Source organism: Protopterus annectens, chromosome 4.part1 (assembly GCF_019279795.1).
Source record: "Protopterus annectens isolate FY-2018-M chromosome 4.part1, PAN1.0, whole genome shotgun sequence".
Classification (NCBI taxonomy): Eukaryota; Metazoa; Chordata; order Ceratodontiformes; family Protopteridae; genus Protopterus; species Protopterus annectens.
Window position 1 is genome coordinate 916,588,411 of NC_056734.1, and position 21,057 is coordinate 916,609,467.

Consider the following 21,057-nt stretch of genomic DNA (forward strand, 5'->3'; position numbering starts at 1 on the left):
TATATTTAATCCTATATCTAGCTGTCAGTATCATGTGTCTGTTAAATATGAGAAATAATTATTCTGTTAGCACTGGAAGACAGGAAACTCCAGCCAGTATGAGCATTTTTAATAAGATTCAGGAGAACAGCTGTGGTCAGGAGAACAGCTGTGCATAAACTCCATCCTACCTGCCTCAGATTTTAATGCTTTCCAGAAAAGTACATGTCCTAAAGGAAGGTATCAATCCCTGCTAGATTAAAATGATGACATAACATACTCTGTTTTCAAAAACTAAGACAGCAGGTACCATTTCCTTTTTGTAAAGGCATATTCTGTAAAGCAATACTTTTACATCAGATTAACAGTTTGAACAGGAATAGTTTAATTTTAAGTTAATAGGGCTGGCACTTCTTTCAGTGCATTACATTCCAGAAGGTCAAACCCAAAATGCAATTATATGAATCACAGTGAGAGACATGTGTTTGACATCAAAGGATATTTAACACAAGGCGTTATGCACTCCACCTCAGTATCTACCTGTAGTCCCAAGAAAGTAGTTTAGCTGCACACCTGTTACAGTGCAACGATATAAGCATAGAAAAACTATCCCGTGGAAATAGTAAGGAATTAATACTAAGCTGCCTTCTGAACGAAGATTTCACTGAATGCTGATATACTATTTAATGGGTGAACAACCTTGTATAACATTTTTCAAACTGTGGTGCATCTTTATTTCTTTGTTATGCATACTGGATGCAGTCCAGAGTCAAGGTAAGGAAAAAAAAAATTTAGCAGCATATTTAAGTGTGTGCGTATGTGTGTGTGTGTGTGTGTGTGTGTGTGTGTGTGTGTGTGTGTATCTCTGTATGAACCAAGCCATTGTCACTAGATTATAGGATTCACCAAACACTCTGGGCAGTGAGTGATGAGCAAAATATATGCAACAATGCATTTTAAGAAGTAATATTCATATTAATACTAAATATTGATTTAGATAGAGAACTTTTTCAGGGTTTATCTCACACACTGTGATAATTGTGGCAACACTGTAGTACTGGGGTTGAAATATGGCACCTCTGCTTATGCTGTTTGCATTCCGTATTGAGTAGAACATCATGACCCACACTACTCATGAGTAGTGTAGCACAAAATACTAAGATGGGAGTGTAGATCACTACCTAGCTTTTAGAGACCTATTTCTACTGCATCATCCACATTGTCGGGTACCCTGCTTGTCCTCTACAAGTTACATTTTAATAAAGGCGGCCAGCTCTTAGCTCATTTCTTATTATAGGCAATGGATTTCCTTTATGAAAATGATTGTATACATGTGTAAGAAATGAATTTTGTTGCTTTGAGAATACATTCACTACTGTTTTATTTACTAAAATTAATCACACATATTGGATAACATTTTATAGTTCCTTGCCACAAATAACAATGAATGATCACACAGATTACTTTGGCATGCAATGAGATGATAACAGCAGCAGTAGATGTTTTCTAGAGACAAGTCGTTTTATGCATTCATCTGTTACCAACTGCCTCGGTATGAACAGCCATCACCATTGACAATGTTTATTGGGCGAATGAGAAACAGAAGTAGATTGCTAGGCCTTTCTTCAGATATGTCCACTTGTGTACAATTTAGAGTTGCTAATCCACCTACTGCATGCCTTTAAAATGTTGAAGTATACCAAAGTACACAAGTAAATCCCCTCAAAAATGATGAGGACATACAAACTCAGCACAGAAGGTACCACTGCCAAGAACCTCTTGCTGAGGTAAACATGCTTTACTCTGACACGGTGCTGTCCTCTAGAGGCAAAAAATAGATTTTAATTTAAGTGTTACTCAGCATAAGCATAACAAGAATGCTTCTGCTGGAGGACAGTAAAATCATGCAGAAAATGTAGCAGAAAGTGACAAGAACAAAATACTATCATAACATTATTAAATGAGAAGCACATACCCTAAGATAACTACTCAGGGACTTTGTTCTTCTGCTTACAGTCACCGGCCCAGTGTTGTAAAGCTTTTATGCAATACAGTAGTTGCCTATATACCCATAAACAACTGAAATGTGTTTTTCTCTTGCAATTTTCCAACTATTTCTCAGTTGCCTTACCAACCTTTACATGAAAATGTGAATATTTCAAAATTTTGTCTAGATTTGATCTGAACTGTTGTCTGATTGCCTAAAGAGAGGTTGCGGAATTGCTGTACTAGGAAGATGTTTTACTGTTTTAACTAATAACATCCTGTTATTTCACCTGATTGACATTCCTGACTAATGTATAACAAATAATCAGAGTAATTTCAATACCATTCTATGGACTGGTTAGACTGGATTATTCTTTATCTATTTACTCAGAACATTTTTGCTAGTTGCATGCATCTATTCATATTATCACCTATTTCTTACAGTAGAAGTATTAATATTGCCTTGTGCCACTATCATACTGGAAATGTCTCATATGGCCAGTATAGCATGGTGGCAACCAAATGAATGTGCAAATAAAAAACAATTAACCCTTGATGTTTGAAGCACATCTGGATGTATAGGTATAGAGAATGTCCCCCTCCAGCTTTATTATTTCTATTAGATTTGAGATTGTATTGTTTGCTTGTTTCTTTGTATTTCTTAAATGACTGAGTCAATTTATTGAACCTCTTAACTCACAACTATATGACAAAAGCTAACACAGAGCAACAGAACATGCCAAAGGTACAGTGTGAGATATAAAAATGTATGTTAATTTTATGAAATGGTAGTTTGTAACTATTACTGGGTCAATGTACCACTGATAGGCTGAGAGAAACAAAATAAAATCCATATAATTTATAATGAATGATTTTGTTGAAATTCGAGGACTCCATTATTGGACTATTGAGTATCCAAAATGAAAACATGTACATTTATACAGAATAAATATAAACAGAGCATTTTATGGGGAGTGTTGCAGTCCTTAATGCTGAGGCTTTTATTCTAAAATCCAGTTTTCTGCATATCTTGATGTTTTTGTATGTGTATGCAACTTTGAAGATAAAAAAAGAGATGTTGTTGGCAGACTTTACCTTTTTTCTTTAGTCTGACATGCCTATCCATAGAACCAGTATATAAACCTAAACACACAGTATCTTCATTAACAGCATATTGTGATTAACTCCCTCACTTTACTTTTGCTTAGATGATTGATTCATTGTGCCCCGGAAAAGCAACACCACATGAGTCATTCACTAATTGACAAAATGCTTAGAAATATAACAGAAATTTAGTGAGAAGTAATCCGTCCCCTATAAAGTATCAGAGATAAAGGAACATTGAATCCACTTTTGTGGATACAGGTATGGAAATGCATGACAGACAACCAGCTGAGTTAGTTCAGGTCTAGGTAAAGTCAAAGGAAACAATAGACAAGAGTTGAACAGGTAAGAGTCTGATTGGTATCTGCCTATGATAGGGCCATGTTAAAAAATGGTGCATGACGATCTGAAAGGCTTAGGTTAAGTACGACCTAGTTACATTTGACCCTTTGAACTGCAAATAATCAGCTCACAACATAACTGATATTGCAATAAAATAGCTAATTCATCCTGACAGCAAACGCTGTCTTGAGAGACTGCTCTGCTGAGAAATTAGGAGCACATGACAACTTAGTCATCTTTCTAAGGGAGCTTATGTGTTACAGAGATTAATATGAGTGACTTGCTTTCTTTTTCAGCTACCTATCAGAAATATGATACCTGATTTTAAAAGTTACAGTCTTTTGAAATGCAAAATGAGGCCCCAAACACAAATATATTACCAATACACATTTAAAGTCTCTTTACAGGGGATTGATCACCATGCTTTCAGCAGGTCTTGATGTGTTTGTATGTGTATGGGGGGGGGTCCTGTGCCTCTGCACCTGTTAATTATATATAATAAATTCAAGATTGCTGTACATGGAGAAGGAAGAATTTTTATTTTATTTATTTATTTTTACATTATTTTAATGGGGAAGTCCGACTGACTGGGAAAGAGCCCATGGAAAATTGCTCCAGATGCATGTATTTGGAATGTGGGAGGAAACCCACAAAAACAAAGGGGGGGAGGCTTGCAGACTTTGCACAGAAGACACCCCAGCTAAGAATCAAACCAGATACCCTCTTGCTGTGAGGTGACAATGCTAACTGCTGCACCACCGTGTGACCCAGGGGAATACTTCGGGATACCTAAAAGTCTGTCTTAGCATGCATGTTCCCCACATTGTATCTTACATTTCTGTTATTTATTGGATCCCAGGCACAGTCCTTGGAATTTCAAACAACAATTCCTCATTTGTAGTTAGGTTGCAAGCTTTATTACAAGGAAAGAAGTAAAATTCATATAACAACATAAATATTCATATGGCAGAGAAAGTAATATAGCGTTATTAATGTTTTGCTAAAGGACACATTATTATTTTTATTATTATTATTTTTGTCATGGCAATGCAGATTATGTATCTTCTCCTTGTCCTTAGGTGTATATTAATCTATACGACAAGTATATCACATACTAAGTGCCCTCAGAGCATGGGTCTTACTCAGGTATCTGATGGCTGTTTCAGGATATCCACATATCATATAAAAACAGAATAAAGACATCCATATATATAAAGTATCTCTGTAAGTTTGCAGTAACTGTGTTCTACATTGTGTTATAATCCATGCCCACCTTTTCAGTATTTCGAGACATTATACAAAAACAGATCAAAATTTATCCATACAAAGTATCTCACTAAGTTTGTAGGAACTGTTTTCAATAGTAGGTGTCCTACTACTTGAACCCCATTACGTTACTTTAAATGTATTGGAGAGCAGTAGAGGCATTCAGCCTCTTTAACCTGTCATTTAAATAATTTGTGTCAGATTAAACAGGCACAAAATCATTTTATTACTAAAAACAAATTTAACAACATATATTTTTTGGGATCCTTATAGCACATGGACATTTTTTTAAATATTTTTACTTGAAATTTTCCAGTTAACAATAGTAAGCAGCTCCGTTAAGAACAATAACCATATGGATAAAAGGACTGCAGATATAAATTCCACTAAAGTAATTTTGTACTGTGATTTCCAAGTTTCTTTTCTGCTAGAGAACATTTAGAATTAGCATGGTAAAAGTCTGATGGATACACTTTACCATTGCACAGAATTATGGATGGGGGACATGTTTCTCAGTGGTACTTTCTACAACAGGGAATCATTAAAGGTAAGACTGGCAATGGTAATAAACTGGTATGTCTTTCCTTTGCTTCTCTTTGCAGTGTACAGTCTACTAGTGTCTGTACTTTGTGTTTCATTTTAATGTCTCCAAATATGTATGTGTTTTAATACAATAACAGGAATGGACTGTATTCCAAAGTCAGGGAGTAGTTCATGAAATCAAAATGTCTTCATTCTTAGATATTTTGCAAAGTGCTTTCCTCTGCGATGATAAAATCCCCAGAATGACCCCTTCTGTAGTATTTGTGGGGTTGCCTGCACTGCAGCATATTTTAATATGCTTAGAAATTCTGTTTTATGAAGATGTATGCACCAGCTATTACTAGAGCTATCTGAGCGGTCTTGTTCCACACCGATCTAGTTTGTGCCTGTAGATTTTTCAGTATGTAGGACACTACATCTTTCTAGATTTAGCTGTGGGTTTCTGTATGATTTTTGAAATCCCCAAGATTGTCAGCTGGTAGTTTATCTATTTCATTTCTATCACGGTCTTACAGAAAACCAGTTGACAGTCCTGTACATTTTAATCATATTACTTTAAGAAGTTTTACTAAATGTATAATAAAAATCTTCTTGATGTAGAAAGAAGTAATACTACTGTGCTGATGTTCAAGTATGGGGAAGATAAATTTGATGAGGTGGAATATTTCAATATATAGGCGGAAATGAAAATACAGTTTCTACAGTAAAGAGGTCCATTTGCATGTTAGCGGGGATGAGCATCCACAGCAAGCAGGTGGTTCCTGTTAGCCATAGCTCTTCATATTTGCTTTGTTCCTACTTTGAGACAGATCCTCACCTTATAGTGCTAACTTCATCATCAGTTGTGACTTTAATGATTTTTTTTTCAAGTTTACTCAGGTACTGTGCCCATATTTCATTCCCAGTTAGCTCTGGCTTCCTTTCTCAGTTTCAGTAGTTACCAAAGCTCCAAAGCCCTCTCACCTACTATCTTGCTATTTCATTACATAATTACGTAAGTGGTTAAACTGTGTATTAATCTTATGCATAATCTTCACTGCTATCTGAATAAAGTTGATCAAGTTAGATTCTAATACAGATAGCATAACGGGGAAATGTTACAGGTTATGTTGAGTTCATTAATCAAAACAGTGTACAAGTCATCTTTTTAAATATTTGACACATTTAATGTGTATAGCCAAATACAATATAGCAGCTTCTGTAGAATGTGTAAATTGTAGACATCTTCAATGAAGTCTATACCAACATTTTTAAGAAAAATACCACATGCACTACTTATGTGTAAGTTTGAACTTAATTCATTAATGGGCATCATTGCCAAGTCCTTAAAGTACTTTTATAATATGTTCTCATTTATTGGATTAACTTCTTTTTTCATTACCATTTGCCAGATGATATAACTGGCTGTAATTTTCTCTTTGTTTCAGTTTGTCAGCTGTTCTGAGTTTTTTTTTGTTATGTTTAATGAAGGGAGATTTATATTCACTGTCTCATTGCTCTTGCCTTGTTAGAGCATATTGCATGTCATTGTTTAAGCTGATTCTCACTCCGGCATTCAAGGTGTTACATATTAAATATGAATAACATAATCATATCTACATGTATATAAATATATATATGTAATGGCATATTGTATAGATACATAAAGACATTCGTTTTCCTCTTCTCCCTTTCCTGCTCATGATAATGATGGCATATACCGATTTTTTCTATATCCTCTTCTCCCCTCACCTACTAACCATTATCCCTACTGGTTTTGCTGGACACATTTCTCTCTCTGTCTCTCCCTGCAGTAGGGTGACCACTGGTCATGGTACAACATGATACAGGCAGCTATATTGGGTATTTTAGTGTATATGGCCTTATTCCCTTGGCATTTATGTGCTTGTTCACAGATGTGAGAATATGCATGTTCTTGCATAGTTCCCTTGAATGTTGCCACATATGTGGCGTGACATGACTGATGCATGTTGTGTCTATTGTTGCATGCAATGTACATTTTAAACAGTAATCAGCCACACTGGAGTGGATCAGACTGCCTGGTCTTTCATATGCTCCTCTTCCTGAGTCTTCCAACATCTGTGCTTATAACTGAACTCTGCATGTCTGGCTCATTGTTAACATTTTTACTCGTCTGCACAATGGACCTTGCCTTATATTTTGATATTTGAGTGCCAATTCTTGCTAATAAACTGTTATTGTTTCAATATTAACTCAGCAACCTGACTTTTCCTCTTTCTAGAAGGGTAATACAGAAGCTACATTCCTGTATTAGTGAATATGATTGGTCAAACACAATTGGATACACTTACCACACCATCCCACCCACATTCTGCATTCTGATTTGCCAAAAAGTATTGCCTAAGAACTGTATGAGACTGCAATCATATTGCCTGTTTTTTTATGATGTTACACGTCTTTTGCTTCAAGTGAAATATATAAATTTTCTGTCTGATAAAAGTATCATAAATGCTTAACAATCTTCATTTCTTAGTATGATTGCTCTGCAGAAAGAAAAATAAACATTAGGCTTTAAAAGAATGTAAGCGTGAGTTACTCTGAGTGATATACTCCTTTCAAGATCAGGATATATACTCAAAGTACATGTTTCAAAGCTTCCACAGAAATATATTAATGCATTTCAGCTGTCCTACCAGCTGGACACAGCACTTTGCCTTCCTCGGTCACTTGTAGCTTTTACTACAGTTCCTTTGTAAAACAGGAATAAAATTCCAACTTGGTCTTTGGTTATTTTAATGTGTACATTTTCAATTAACTAGTGATTGTTAGAGAAAGTAAACTTATTGACTTTGTAAAATTTACTGCAGTGAAACTGAAAGTGAGGTTTAAATCATTACTGTTAAAAGATATGAGCTCTGTTTTGTGCCTTGGGCTGGCTGACAACTTTGCCTGCTATATTTTCAGATTAAACCTATAGGATATTTTATGCCTTTGAGGAAAAACTGCACACAATGGCAAAGTTAGCATATTACCATTAACATAGATAAGGGAAGAAAACAATCTAGAAAAACATACTAATCATTTACATCAAGGAACAAATTTGTTTATGCAGGCTGTACTTTACTGTCATATTATTAAATTACAGAAGGGAGAAACTGTTGCAAAAGAGAGTAAAATCCCATGAGTGGAGGAGCTCCCCGGTCAGCTTCAGTAAGAAGCTGAGATCACTTATAAGATCCTCCAAAGCTAGCTATGAAAACAAAATCACCACTAAATCCAAATACAACCACAAAGCATTCTATAGCTATGTCAAGAATCTAGATGGCAACATCCAGATCTGCTCTGAGTTACAGCAAAAAGGCACGAAAATTACAGAACCAACTGATATTGCCAACATCCTGGAAGATTGGTTCAGTGCTAACTTTACCCCCCTCTCACCCACTAAAGGGCCCATATCTATACAGGAAGAATGCAGAGTCCCTGTAATCACAACTACGCAGGTAAAAGCTGCACTCTCTAAAGCAAAAAACACAGCATCCATGTGACCGGACAGCATCCCAGGCTGCGTTTTACACGAACTTCAGAATGACCTGGCTCCCCACTTAAGCACCATGTTCAATAATAGCCTCGCATCAGGCTTTGTGCCCACTAAATGGCGCACAGCAACAGTTATTCCACTCCACAAAGGGGGAGCCACCACTGATCCAGGGAACTACCGACCTATTAGCATGATGAGCCTGGTCTGCAAGGCCATGGAACGTATCATCTTGGAACTCATAAACAAAGGCATTGGTAACCTCCAAACTCTGGATCCCACCGAGTTCGGGTTTGTGAAAGGCAGATCATGTCTCCTGAACCTGATCAACTTCTTTGAGGCAGTCACCAAAGCTGTGGATGAGGGTAAGGTGGTTCACACAGCCTATCTTGACCTCGTCAAGGCTTTCAACACCATCCCCCATTCTGGAATTATAGCTAAATTCACTAAACTAGGTATAAATCCCTACATCACAAGATGGGTTGCCAACTGGCTCACTGACAGAACCCACACTGTAAAAGTTGCAGACTCCAAATCTGACCTCAAGGCAGTGACAAATGGAGTGCCACAGGGTTCCGTCCTGGGACCTCTCCTGTTTGGTATCTACTTCTCTGAAGTGCAGGCTAACATAGAAGGCCTCTGGCTGATGAAGTTCGCAGATGACTGCAAACTAGGAGCCATAGTCAAGTCCGCAAATGATGTGGACATCCTACAGAAGGGCCTCACTGAGACATATGCCTGGTGTCAGAGCCATGGCCTCAAGCTCTATGCCAAAAAGTGCTGTGTCATCCCCTTTGGTAAAATTTCTGTACCCATGAACTACCACATAGGCAGCAATCTACTTAACACCGAATGTGTGATAAGAGACCTTGGGACTCAGGTGGACAGTAATCTCTCCTTTGATAGTCAAATCGCTACAGTAGTCAGGAAGTCCTTCTGCGTGGCACACCTCATCATAAAAGGGTTTTCATCTAGGAAAAATTAGGTCATTGTTCCTCTCTACTCGTCACTCATTAGACCCATTAAAGAGTACAATGCCCCTTTTCGAATGTACCTCACAAGACATCTGGAGCAGCTGGAAAGGCCACAGAAGTTCATAGGTTCATAGGTTCATAGGTTCATAGGTAGGTACTAGGCTATCGGCCCTGGGGCCTATACAAGCCCAGCCAAAAAAGTACCCTGGCTTTTGCCACCCAAGAAAATTATTTTCCTGTGCCACTGTTGAGAAGAGCCACAGAGGTGATCTCCGGGGTGAATTTCCTATTTCCCATCCAATCATCAATATTTTTCTTGAAGAGTGCTAATGAGGAGCTTTGTTTGATATAGATAGGTAGTTTATTCCAGAGTATGGGAAGTCTCTGGGACAGGAATCTATCCCTCCAGCATGTTCTGTTTATTGTGGTGACAAGGTTTAGGTCCCTAGAGTGTGTAGCTCAGAGGGATTGGGATTTCTTTAAGTGGAGCATATCCAACAGCTCTGAGTTTGACATAGCTTTGTATGTTAGGGAGAGATCACCTCTGGGTAGGCAATATGTGATGGAGTAAAGCTGGAGTTTTTTGAGACGGTCAGCGTAGGGCATCTGTTTGAGGCTGGTAATCTTCTTTGTGAGGTATTCCTGCGGTCTTTCCAGTTGTTGGAGATGTCTTGTGAGGTACATACCAAAAGGGGCGTTGTACTCTATAATGGGTCTAATGAGTGATGAGTAGAGGGGAACAATGACCTCTTTTTTTCTAGATGAGAAACCTTTTGTGATGAGGTGTGCCACGTAGAAGGATTCCCTGACTACTGTGGCGATGTGATTATCAAAGGAGAGACTACTGTCCACCTGTGTCACAAGGTCTCTTATCACACTTTCGGTGTTAAGTATACTACCGCCTATGTTGTAGTTCATGGGTACAGAGTTTTTACCAAAGGGGATGACAATGCCCTTTTTGGCATTGAGCTTGAGGCCATGGCTTTGACACCAGGCATCTGTCTCAGTGAAGCCCTTTTGTAGGATGTCCACATCATTAGGAGTTTCGATTATGGCTCCTAGTTTGCAGTCATCTGCGAACTTCATTAGCCAAAGACCTTCTGTGTTAGCCTGTACTTCAGAGAAGTAGATACCAAACAAGAAAGGACCCAGGATTGAACCCTGTGGTACTCCACTTGTCACTGGTCTGAAGTTGGATTCGGAGTCTGCTACTTTCACAGTGTGGGTGCTGTCAGTGATCCAGTTGGCAACCCATATTGTGGCATAGGGAGTTATACCTAGTTTAGTGAGTTTATCTATAATTCCAGAGTGGGGGATGGTGTCAAAAGCCTTGGCAAGATCTAGATAGGCTTTGTGAACCACCTTACTCTTGTCTACGGCTTTGGTGACTGCTTCAAAGAAGTCTATCAGGTTTAGGAGACATGATCTGCCTTTTACAAACCCAAACTGGGTGGGATCCAGAGTTTGGAGATTACCAATGTCTTTATTTATTAGTTCCATGATGATACGTTCCATGGCCTTGCAGACCAGGCTCATCAGGCTAATGGGGTGGTAGTTCCCGGGGTCTGTGGTGGCTCCCCCTTTGTGGAGTGGGATAACCATTGCTGTACGCCATTCAGCAGGCTCAAAGCCTGAGGTGAGGCTATGACTGAACATGGTGCTTAGGTGGGGTGCCAGTTCATTCTGTAGTTCGTGTAGAATGCAGCCTGTGATGTTGTCTGGTCCCATGGATGCTGTGTTCTTGGCTTTGGAGAGTGTGGTTTTTACCTGTGCAGCTGTGATTACAGGAACTTTGCATTCTTCCGGTATAGAGATGGGCTCTTTAGGGGGTGAGAGGGGGGTAAAGTTAGCACTGAACCTATCTGCCAGGATGTTGGCAATATCAGTTGGGTCTGTATATTTAGTGCCATCGTGCTGTAACTAAGAGCAGATCTGAGTGTTGCCATTCAGATTCTTGACATAGCTATAGAATGCTTTGTGGTTGTCTTTAGAATCAGTGGCGATTTTGTTTTCATAACTAGCTTTGGAGGATTTTATCAGGGATCGCAGTTTCTTACTGAGGCTGACCAGTGAGCTCATCCACTCGTGGGATTTTACTCTCTTTTGCAAGAGTTTCTTACTTCTGTTGTACAGTTTGTTTATGGCAGGGGACCACCAGATTGGCTTTCTTTTTTTGGAGGATAGCGTCTTGGTTCTGTTTGGGATAGCACGATCCATGCACTCATGTAAGTGCTTATAAAATGCAATTGTGTAGGATTCAGTAGTCATAACTGTATTGTCCATCTGCATGGGTGTCATGAAGTTCACCACTTCTGTCTTAAGAAGCATGAAGTTGGCTTTGGAGAAATTTTTTATTATGGTTTCCTTAATGGGGGGGTGGAGGCAGGATGTGGATATCTAGGGTAATTAGCTTATGGTTGGATCGGATCAATGAGGCATTGACTTCAGGTGTGGAACACTGGTCACTCATATTGGTAATGATTAGATCTAGGATATTGTTGTCCCTGGTGGGGGTGTGGATAAGTTGATCCAGGGCATTGGAGTTTATGAATTCCAGAAAGCGTTGAGTGAAGGAGTTGGTACATGAGTAGTTTTCCCAGTTAATGGTGGGGTAGTTGAAATCGCCCATTATTAGGGTGTTTGGTTGAACCCTAATATTTTCCAATACATCAAGAAAAGAGGAGTGGGAATCCTGGGGCATGGTGGGGGATCTGTAGCAAGCTACAATTTGAATTTCAGTTTTTCCCAGAGTTAGTTGCATTTGGATAACCTCGGCTGCATTATGCTGAGCAACTAGCCTGGAGGTGTGGATATCCTTAATGAATATGGATACACCTCCTCCTTTGTTGTTCCGGTCCAGGTTAAATGGCTGAAACGTGTGGTATGATTTACAGCTTAGTAGTGCAGAGGTGCTCTCTGGAGCCTTGAACCAGGTCTCAATCACTGCACAGATATTGATGTTCTCTATTTTAAGGAGTGCCTCGAGTGAGTGCATTTTGAGATTTAGATTTCTGGCATTGAGTAGCATCAACCTCAGTTTTTGCTTGCCTGTTCCTGTTATGGTGGTGAATTTGCCATTTGAACCTTGCCTAAAAAAGGCACTATAGGGGCGGCAAGAACCTTAGCCAGTATCCGGAATCCCAGGGGTGACAAGTGCAGGCCATCTGTGGCAAAGCATCGTGGTCTGTCAACCATGCCATCCCAGGCAGACAGATACTGGATCCCTTTAGAATGGCACCAGAAGCTTAGCCAATTGTTGAAGTCAATCATTTTGTCCTTGTACTGCAGCATCATTCTGGGTGATGGCAGAATGCTACTCAGGGCTAGGGTCATACCTGCCTGGGCTACAAGATCAGAGAGCTCTTCCATGTCTCTTTTCATGTAGTCCAGGGAGGTACGTCTCAGGTCGTTCACACCAACATGGACAATGACAGAGTCATATCTGTACTTGTTGTGGAGTGACCTGAGAGCATGGGTTATGTGGCGGATCCTGGCACTTGACAGGCAGCTGACAGCAATCCTCTCCTTGTTTAGCCTGGTGAGTGGGACATCAGTGTGCCTGACTATAGAGTCGCCTATGACTAGTGTGTTGGGTACGTTGTTTTGCCTTATTGGCTGTGGTTGAGTGGCACACTGAGTCTGCGGGCTATGTGTCATTTGGGTTGTGTTGGGGGGTGGAGGTTGCTTGCATTTCTGCTTTGGAGGTCTCTGTTGCTTGAGCAGATTATTATTGAGAGCCTCTTTGAATGTTTTTGTATTTCGAAAAAAGTGGATAAATGGTGCTGTCACAAACTAATAATCAAAATCAGAGCACCACTCGATCAGTATGGATATAGGCAATAGTTTATTTGATGTCCAAGCACCAAACCAAGTCAAAACCAACACTTTAACATTGTTAACATACAAATAACATTTTCGTCATCAACTTCATCAGATATACAACAATCCCACAGTTCCCCTTAAATAACCAAGCTATAAAATCAATTAGTCAATTCACCAAAAAAATCAAAGTATCAATTAATATAATCTTTACGTAGTTATACCAGTATTCATATTCCATTTAATTGTTAAAAATCAACATTATTATATTAAAATGTAACTTCATATATATGTTATACCTTTATTTTAAAACATTTAAAAATTGTCTGTGAAAACCCACAATCTAATAAAACAAGTCAACCTGCAATTTCATACATAAATACAGTATATGTTGTGGTATTTGACTCCCCCAAGTGGTACAATTGTACATAACTACACAAGCTGTGAAAAATAAAACCATATAAAACCTAATATTTTTAAGAGCTATAAATGCAATTAAAGCTTAGCTGATCTCAATTTTAAAACAGGAGCTAAAGATATCATATCATTAAGACCCGGAGGTCTATTTGCTTCTAGTGATAGCTGCCAGTATAGTTCCCTATATTCAACCAGGGTCTCCCACATACCACCCCTGGGATCCACTGACACTACTTCCAGAACAAAAAATTGAAATACAGATGTTCTACAAGTCAGGCTATGTTTGTATAGTGTGTTGTTTTCACACTTGTTCCTTATGTCATACAAGTGTTCATATATTCTTTGTTTAAGTTTTCTTTCACTCTTACCTACATAGTACGAATCACATTCTTTGTACATAGCTAAATATATAATGCCTTTTGTATTACAATTAGCATAAGTATTCAAACTTATTTTCCTTTTCCTAGCTTGTACAAAAATATAGTCTCCAGTTTTTAAATATGCACAATAATTACAACACCCACATTTATACAAACCTTTTTCAGTTCTTGTGGTGTCGTCATAGTTAATATAGGAACCTTTTTCTAACAAATTCTTAATAGTATTCCCTCTACGATATATGTATGTCAAAGGTTTATCAAAAATGTGTTTCAAATCTGATATTTTAGAAAAGTTGCTCCATTCTCTGTCCATAACCTTTCTCACTAAACTTGACTGTCCATCATGGTGATAAATCCCTTGTTGTATTCCTTGTTAATATCCATTTCTAGTTCGTCCACTGCTTCTATCTGGGGAGATGTTTTTCCTATAATAGGAGCAAATCTGCCCCTTCTTTCAGCTGATACCTCATTCAATAATCCATCAAATAAATCACTAGGATATCCCCTATTCATAAACATCTCCTTTAAATTAATACATTCATTTGTAAAAGTTTCATCCAGAGAAGTCATTCTACACATCCTTACTAACTGACCTTTCAACACTCCCTTCTTTTGATACAGAGGATGTGAACTAATAAAATGCAAGTAAGAATTTGAGAATGTTTCTTTTCTATGTTTCATAGATACAAAATTTCCATTGTCCTTCTTGATGTTAACGTCTAAATATATTAATTCCTGTGTGTCATATTTGTAGGTGAAGTCCAAAAAATTAGTTGTTTCATTTAAATACTCAACAAATTTCATAAATTCGTCTTGGTTCCCCACCCACAAAAAACATAAATCATCAAGAAACCTTCCATATAAAATCCAGTACTCATTGTAAGGTGATGTCAAGAGGTGTAGTGTGGTAGGAGGAGAGGGTTGTCTGTGTACATGAGGCAATTTCTACATTGCCCCAAGATGCCCAGATTCATCAGATAGACAGGAGAGAACACTGGGAGCTGACCCTTGGACATGCCTAAATAAAAAAAACTATTTTCCTCTAGATAAGTGAGGAAAGTGAGTACAAGAGCTGTTTTTCTTTAAGCAAGTGAGGAAAGTAAGTACCAAAACTGTTTTCCTCTAGGTAATGAGGAAGGTTGAGTGCTGTAGTAATTAATAGGTTATTTAGTGCTTACAAGTTCTGAACAAGTGCTGATCATGAATAATCAAATTCAAGTGCTAAAAGTAAGAATCTGTATCTGGACTAAACTAGTGGGGGGAAACAAGTGCAAATGTGGACTTTTAAATCAGAAAGTTGAGAGAGATGGAAAAACTGCCCAAATGGCCAGTAACTACAATTTCTGGGCCAGAACCACTCCTTATGTGGTAGATAGGTTACCTAGTGCTTACCACTCCGACTGATAAGCTAGAAGGCTTCCCTCCAACACAGAAAGCTTGGTGGGGGCTCAGAAGCTTACATACAGTCATGGATACAGCAAATCTGAATCTGGACTACACTAGTTACAGGAAAGGTATTTATTTATTTTTTTATATATACAGAAAAGTAGCTAAGACTGCAATCAAATCAATTCAAATACAGTGCAAGCTAGCACACTTGAGTATGTAGCAATGTTAGACCAAACAGTTTAAAAAATGCAATTAAATTAACAATGACTAAAAACGATGCAGAAGGAGTCTATTAGGTAGAATGAGGTAAAGAGATGGGACTGGGAGGAGTGTCCCAGATCAAATCTACAGTGGAGGCGAGCAACTGCAAAAACCACCAAATTTAAACAACAACACAGGAATAGGGAGGGTGGGTATGAGAAAACCAACACCTTCAGCAGAGATCTGAAAAACTATACAGTAAAGCAAAAATAACAGTGCACAACTCACAAAGAGGATCACTGGCCTCAAACAAATGCCCTACACTGACTGCCTCAAAAAACTCCAGCTTTACTCCGTAGCATATCGCCAACTCCGAGGTGATCTCTACCTAACATATAAAGCAATGTCAAACCTAGAGCTGTTGGACATGCTACACCAAAAGAAATCCCAATCCCTCCAAGCTACACACTCTAGGGACCTAAGCCTTGTCACCACAATAAACAGGACACGCTGGAGGGATAGATTCCTGTCCCAGAGACTTCCTATACTCTGGAACAAGCTGCCCATCTATGTCAAGCAAAGTTCTTCATTAGTAGTCTTCAAGAAAAATCTTGATGAGTGGATGGGAAATAGGACATACACCCTGGGGATCACTTCTGTGTCTCTGCTGGACAGTGGCACAGGGAAATAACTTTCTTGGGTGGCATAAGCTATGGCACCTTGCTGGCTAGGCTTACGTAGGCCCTTGGGCCAATAGCCTAGTGCCTACCTATGAACCTATGAACCTTTGAACCCTTAGGCTTTAAAACATCAAACCAGACTAGACTGCATATCTTGATAGGACTACAGAATAGTATGAATGGAGAGGAGTGTCAATCGGGAAAAATACAGAGAATGCAGTGAAAAGACGTATTATATATTCTTGTACTGCTTGTCTATCTTTAGCCTCCTCCATTGTTTATACGCAGAGGATCTCTTTGTAACTCTGTTGTAAAACAAAATGCTACAGCAAGTTAAAAGAAAAGTAGCTAGCAGAAAACTGAGAAACAAGGTAGAGAGGGAAAGAAAAGAATATATCCCCCTAGCAGACGGTTATGAAGAATTAATGTTTATTTAAGAGGAACGCCATTCTTATAACCAGACTAGGTCTATGTTATCCTGTATATTTATACATGTACTGATCTAAGACTCTAATTATATAACTCACTTATTGGCCCCTCACACATCTGTGGTACACACCATCTACACTGAGGGTTTTTCTGGAGACAGACTTCAAAGTATGAACCCAAATGACAATTATAAACTTAGTTTTAGGGCACTTCCAGTGACATCTGTAGAGGGCTGGACCCAAAACTGTATCTAGATCTACAGCAATTGATTTGACTCTGGGCAAATTTACGTGCTAGCTCAGTCCATCAAAACAACAATTATTAAGTGTTAAAATTACACAGGATACAGCTCTAATACATTTTCTCAGTAAGTTTTATGTTATACTCACAACAGGTACTTTGTAAACACTAAAAATCTATGAGAGACAGCAATTTTACTTATCATGCAAGTATGTCTGTGAAGACTGTCAGAATCAAGTCACACAAACATACTTGACTGCCTATCAAGTTTAGATTCTATGTGAGGTAGAAGCCACTGTGCAGCCCTCCAGCATCCTGTTTTCCTTCTCCCTGCTCTGTCCCATGTTCATAGGTTCATAGGTTCATAGGTTCATACTAGGCTATCTGCCCAAGGGCATTTATAAGCCTAGCCAATAGTTATGTGGCTTTCGCCACCCCTTTAGTTTGAATAAAACTATGCCTATTATTTTGTTGTGCCTCTGTCAAGCAGTGACACTGAAGTAATCCCTGGGGTATATCTGCGATCTCCCATCCATTGGTCAAGATTCCTCTTGAACAAGGCCAGTGAGGTGCTCTGCCTCACATGTACCGGGATTTTGTTCCACAGCATAGGGAGTCTCTGGGTGATGAATCTGTCCCTCCAGCACGTTCTATTAATAACCGTGTCAAGGTTTAAGTCTCCCGCCCTTGTGGTTCTGAGGGATCTAGATTTTTTGAGGTGAAGCATATTCATCAAATCTGGGTTTGACATGGCCTTATATGTCAGGCACAGGTCACCTCTGAGCAAGTGGTATGAGACTGAATAGAGCTGGAGTTCTTCAGTCGGGCAGCATAAGACATATTTTTGAGACCCTTTATCCTTTTGGTGAGGAACTTTTGGGGCCTTTCCAGCTGCTGCAGGTGTCGGGTCAGATACATTCCGAATGGGGCATTGTACTCAATCATAGGTCTAATGAGTGATGAGTACAGGGGGACGATGACCTCCCTTGATCTAGATGTGAATCCCTTTATGATCAGGTGGGCAATGTAGAAGGTTTTCCTAACTACTTTAGCAACATGAGTGTCAAACGAAAGGCTACTGTCAACCTGGGTCCCCAAATCCCTGATGACTTCTTCTGTGCTCAGTGGATTGCCACCTATATGGTAGCAAGGGGTAACCTTGTTTTTCCCGAAGGGTATGACTATGCATTTCTTGGCGTTTAACTTTAGGCCATGGCTCTGGCACCAGTTATCCGTTTCTGTGAGGCCCTTCTGAAGGATATCTGTGTCAGATGTGTTTTCGACTATGGCGCCCAGTTTGCAGTCATCTGCAAACTTTGTCAGCCATAACCCTCCTGTGTTTGCTTGTACTTCAGAAAAGTAGATGCCGAACAAGAGTGGACCCAGGACTGAGCCCTGTGGGACACCACTTGTGACAGGCTTTGAGTCTGACATGGCTCCAGCAACTCTGACCCTGTGGGTTCTGTCACTTAGCCAGTTTGCAACCCATCTTGTGATGTATGGGTTTACATTCAAGCTGATGAGTTTTTCGATGATACCTGAGTGGGGTATTGTGTCGAAGGCCTTTGCCAGGTCAAGGTAGGCTGTATGGACTGCCTTTCCCTCATCAATGGCCTTGGTGACTGTCTCGAAAAAGTCAACCAAGTTTAAAAGGCATGATCTGCCTTTGACAAAGCCAAACTGGGTTGGATCCAAAGTCTGCAAGTTCCCTATGTCTTTATTTATGAGTTCCATTATGATCCTCTCCATGGCTTTGCAGATAAGGCTTGTCAAGCTAATGGGACGGTAATTTCCAGGGTCGGTGGAGGCACCGCCTTGTGAAGTGGGACCACAGTCGCCAGGCGCCACTCCTTGGGTACGTATCCTGAGGTGAGGCTAAGATTAAACAGCTGTCCTAACTGCCGGTTTAATTCCTCATTGAGTTCGTGGAGCACACAGCCGGGGACACCATCCGGTCCCATGGATGCTGTGTTTTTTGCCTTGAAGAGAGCAGTTCTCAGCTGCTCGCTGGAGATGTTTAGGGGCTACAATCCTCTGGTATAGATATCTCTCCTTTTGGGGGGGGGGAGTTTGCACTGAACCTGTCAGCCAGTATGTTGGCAATGTGTGTAGGTTCAGTAATCTTCACATCATTTTGAACTAATTCTAAGCATATCTGGGAGTTTCCTCCTAGGTTTCTAACATAGCTAAAGAAGGCCTTATGATTGTCTTTTGAGTCCTTGGCGATTTTTCTCTCAAAATTTGCCTTGGATGATTTTATGAGAGCTCTTAGTTTTTTACTTATAATGATCAAAGGTGTCTTACCTTTCAAGGATTTTGCTCTATCTTGTAGTAGCTTCCTCCTTTTGTTGTAGAGCTTGTTTATGGCTGGGGTCCACCAGACTGGACGCTTGCCTTTGGTACAAAGAGTCTTAGTTTTGTTTGGGATTGCCTGATCCATGCAGTCCTGTAGGTGCTGGTAGAAGGCATTTGTAAGTGATTCAGCGGTTTGAGTAATGTTTACCACTGGCTCAGGGGCCTTAAAGGAGACCACACTAGTTTTAGAAGTGTGAAGTCGGCTTTTGAGAAGTTTTTCACTGTGGTTTTTTTTTGTTTCAGGTGGGGCGGATGAGGACCTCCAGCGAGATTAGTTTATGATCTGATCTCACCAGTGAAGGGTATACTTCCGGTGTTGAACATTGTGATCCCATGTTCGTGATGATGAGATCAAGTATGTTTTCTCCTCTTGTGGGGATGGTGACTAGTTGTTCCATGGCATTTGAGTTTATGAACTCCAGGAACCTTTGGGCTAGAGTGTTTGGGCTTGAGTAGTGTTCCCAGTCTATATTAGGGTAGTTGAAGTCACCTAGTATAATGGTGTTTGGAGATACATTTATCCCCTCCAATGTTTTCAGGAAGGCCATGTGAGGTTCCTGAGTTTGAGAGGGTGGCCTGTAACATGCTACAAATTGCAGAGCAGTCTTGCCTATGGTTAATTGCACCTGGATGGTCTCCGATGCATCGTGCGTTGCCACCAACCTTGAGGTGTGGGTGTCCTTTATGAATATGGACACCCCCCTCCTTTCTTGGTGTTGTCCGGATTTTGGGGCCAGAACGCATGATATGAGGTGAAACCTGATAGTGCTGGGGTGCTCTCAGGAGCCTTGAACCAGGTTTTTGTCACAGCACAGACATCGATGTTCTCCATACTGAGAAGGGCCTCGAGTGCGTGCATTTTGAGATTGAGACTTCTGGCATTGAGCAGCATTACCCTTAGTTTTTTTCCTTTTTTGTGCTCTAGGGTGGTAGGTTTAGAATTTGAGCCTTGCCTAAAAAAGGCACTATGGGGGTGGCAAGAGCCTTTGCCAATATCCGGAAGCCTAGGGGTGACAGGTGCAAGCCGTCCCTTGCGAAGCAGCGTGGCTTGTCCAGCATGTCATCCCAGGCAGACAGACATTGGATCCCCTTTGAATGACACCAGAATTTAAGCCAATTATTAAAGCTGATCATCTTATCACTGTATTGTGGCATCATGTGCTACAGCTTAATGTCAAGGTGTCTACATATTTTTGATTTACAGATTTGCTTTAAAGAACCCCATAGTGTGAGCAATGTGTTTGTATTTTCATTCCTAACATTACCTATTAGTTCTGTTATGCACACATTTTCAACATTCTCATTTTTTCCAGAGTTAGTCACAACTCATGTTACTATAAAACTTTCAGAAAGTGACCCAGTGTTCAGAAAAAGTGAGTATTTAATTCTGCACCACTTCTACAGTACAGATATAGTGTAATTATTTACCTCATATTTCTGCCCTAACATGCCACAGG

General features: G+C 39.7%; 1 protein-coding gene across 1 annotated transcript in view; it reads left to right on the forward strand.

Moving 5' to 3' along the window:
• Window positions 1-540: 540 nt before the first annotated feature.
• The window catches only part of LOC122801342 (fibrillin-2-like), a 662,974-nt gene continuing 642,457 nt past the window's right edge, over window positions 541-21,057 (forward strand). The window contains exon 1 of the mRNA XM_044070882.1: window positions 541-753. Within this exon, the coding sequence (XP_043926817.1) occupies window positions 648-753 (106 nt within the window). The 5' untranslated portion in view covers window positions 541-647. The remainder of the gene's footprint in view (window positions 754-21,057) is intronic.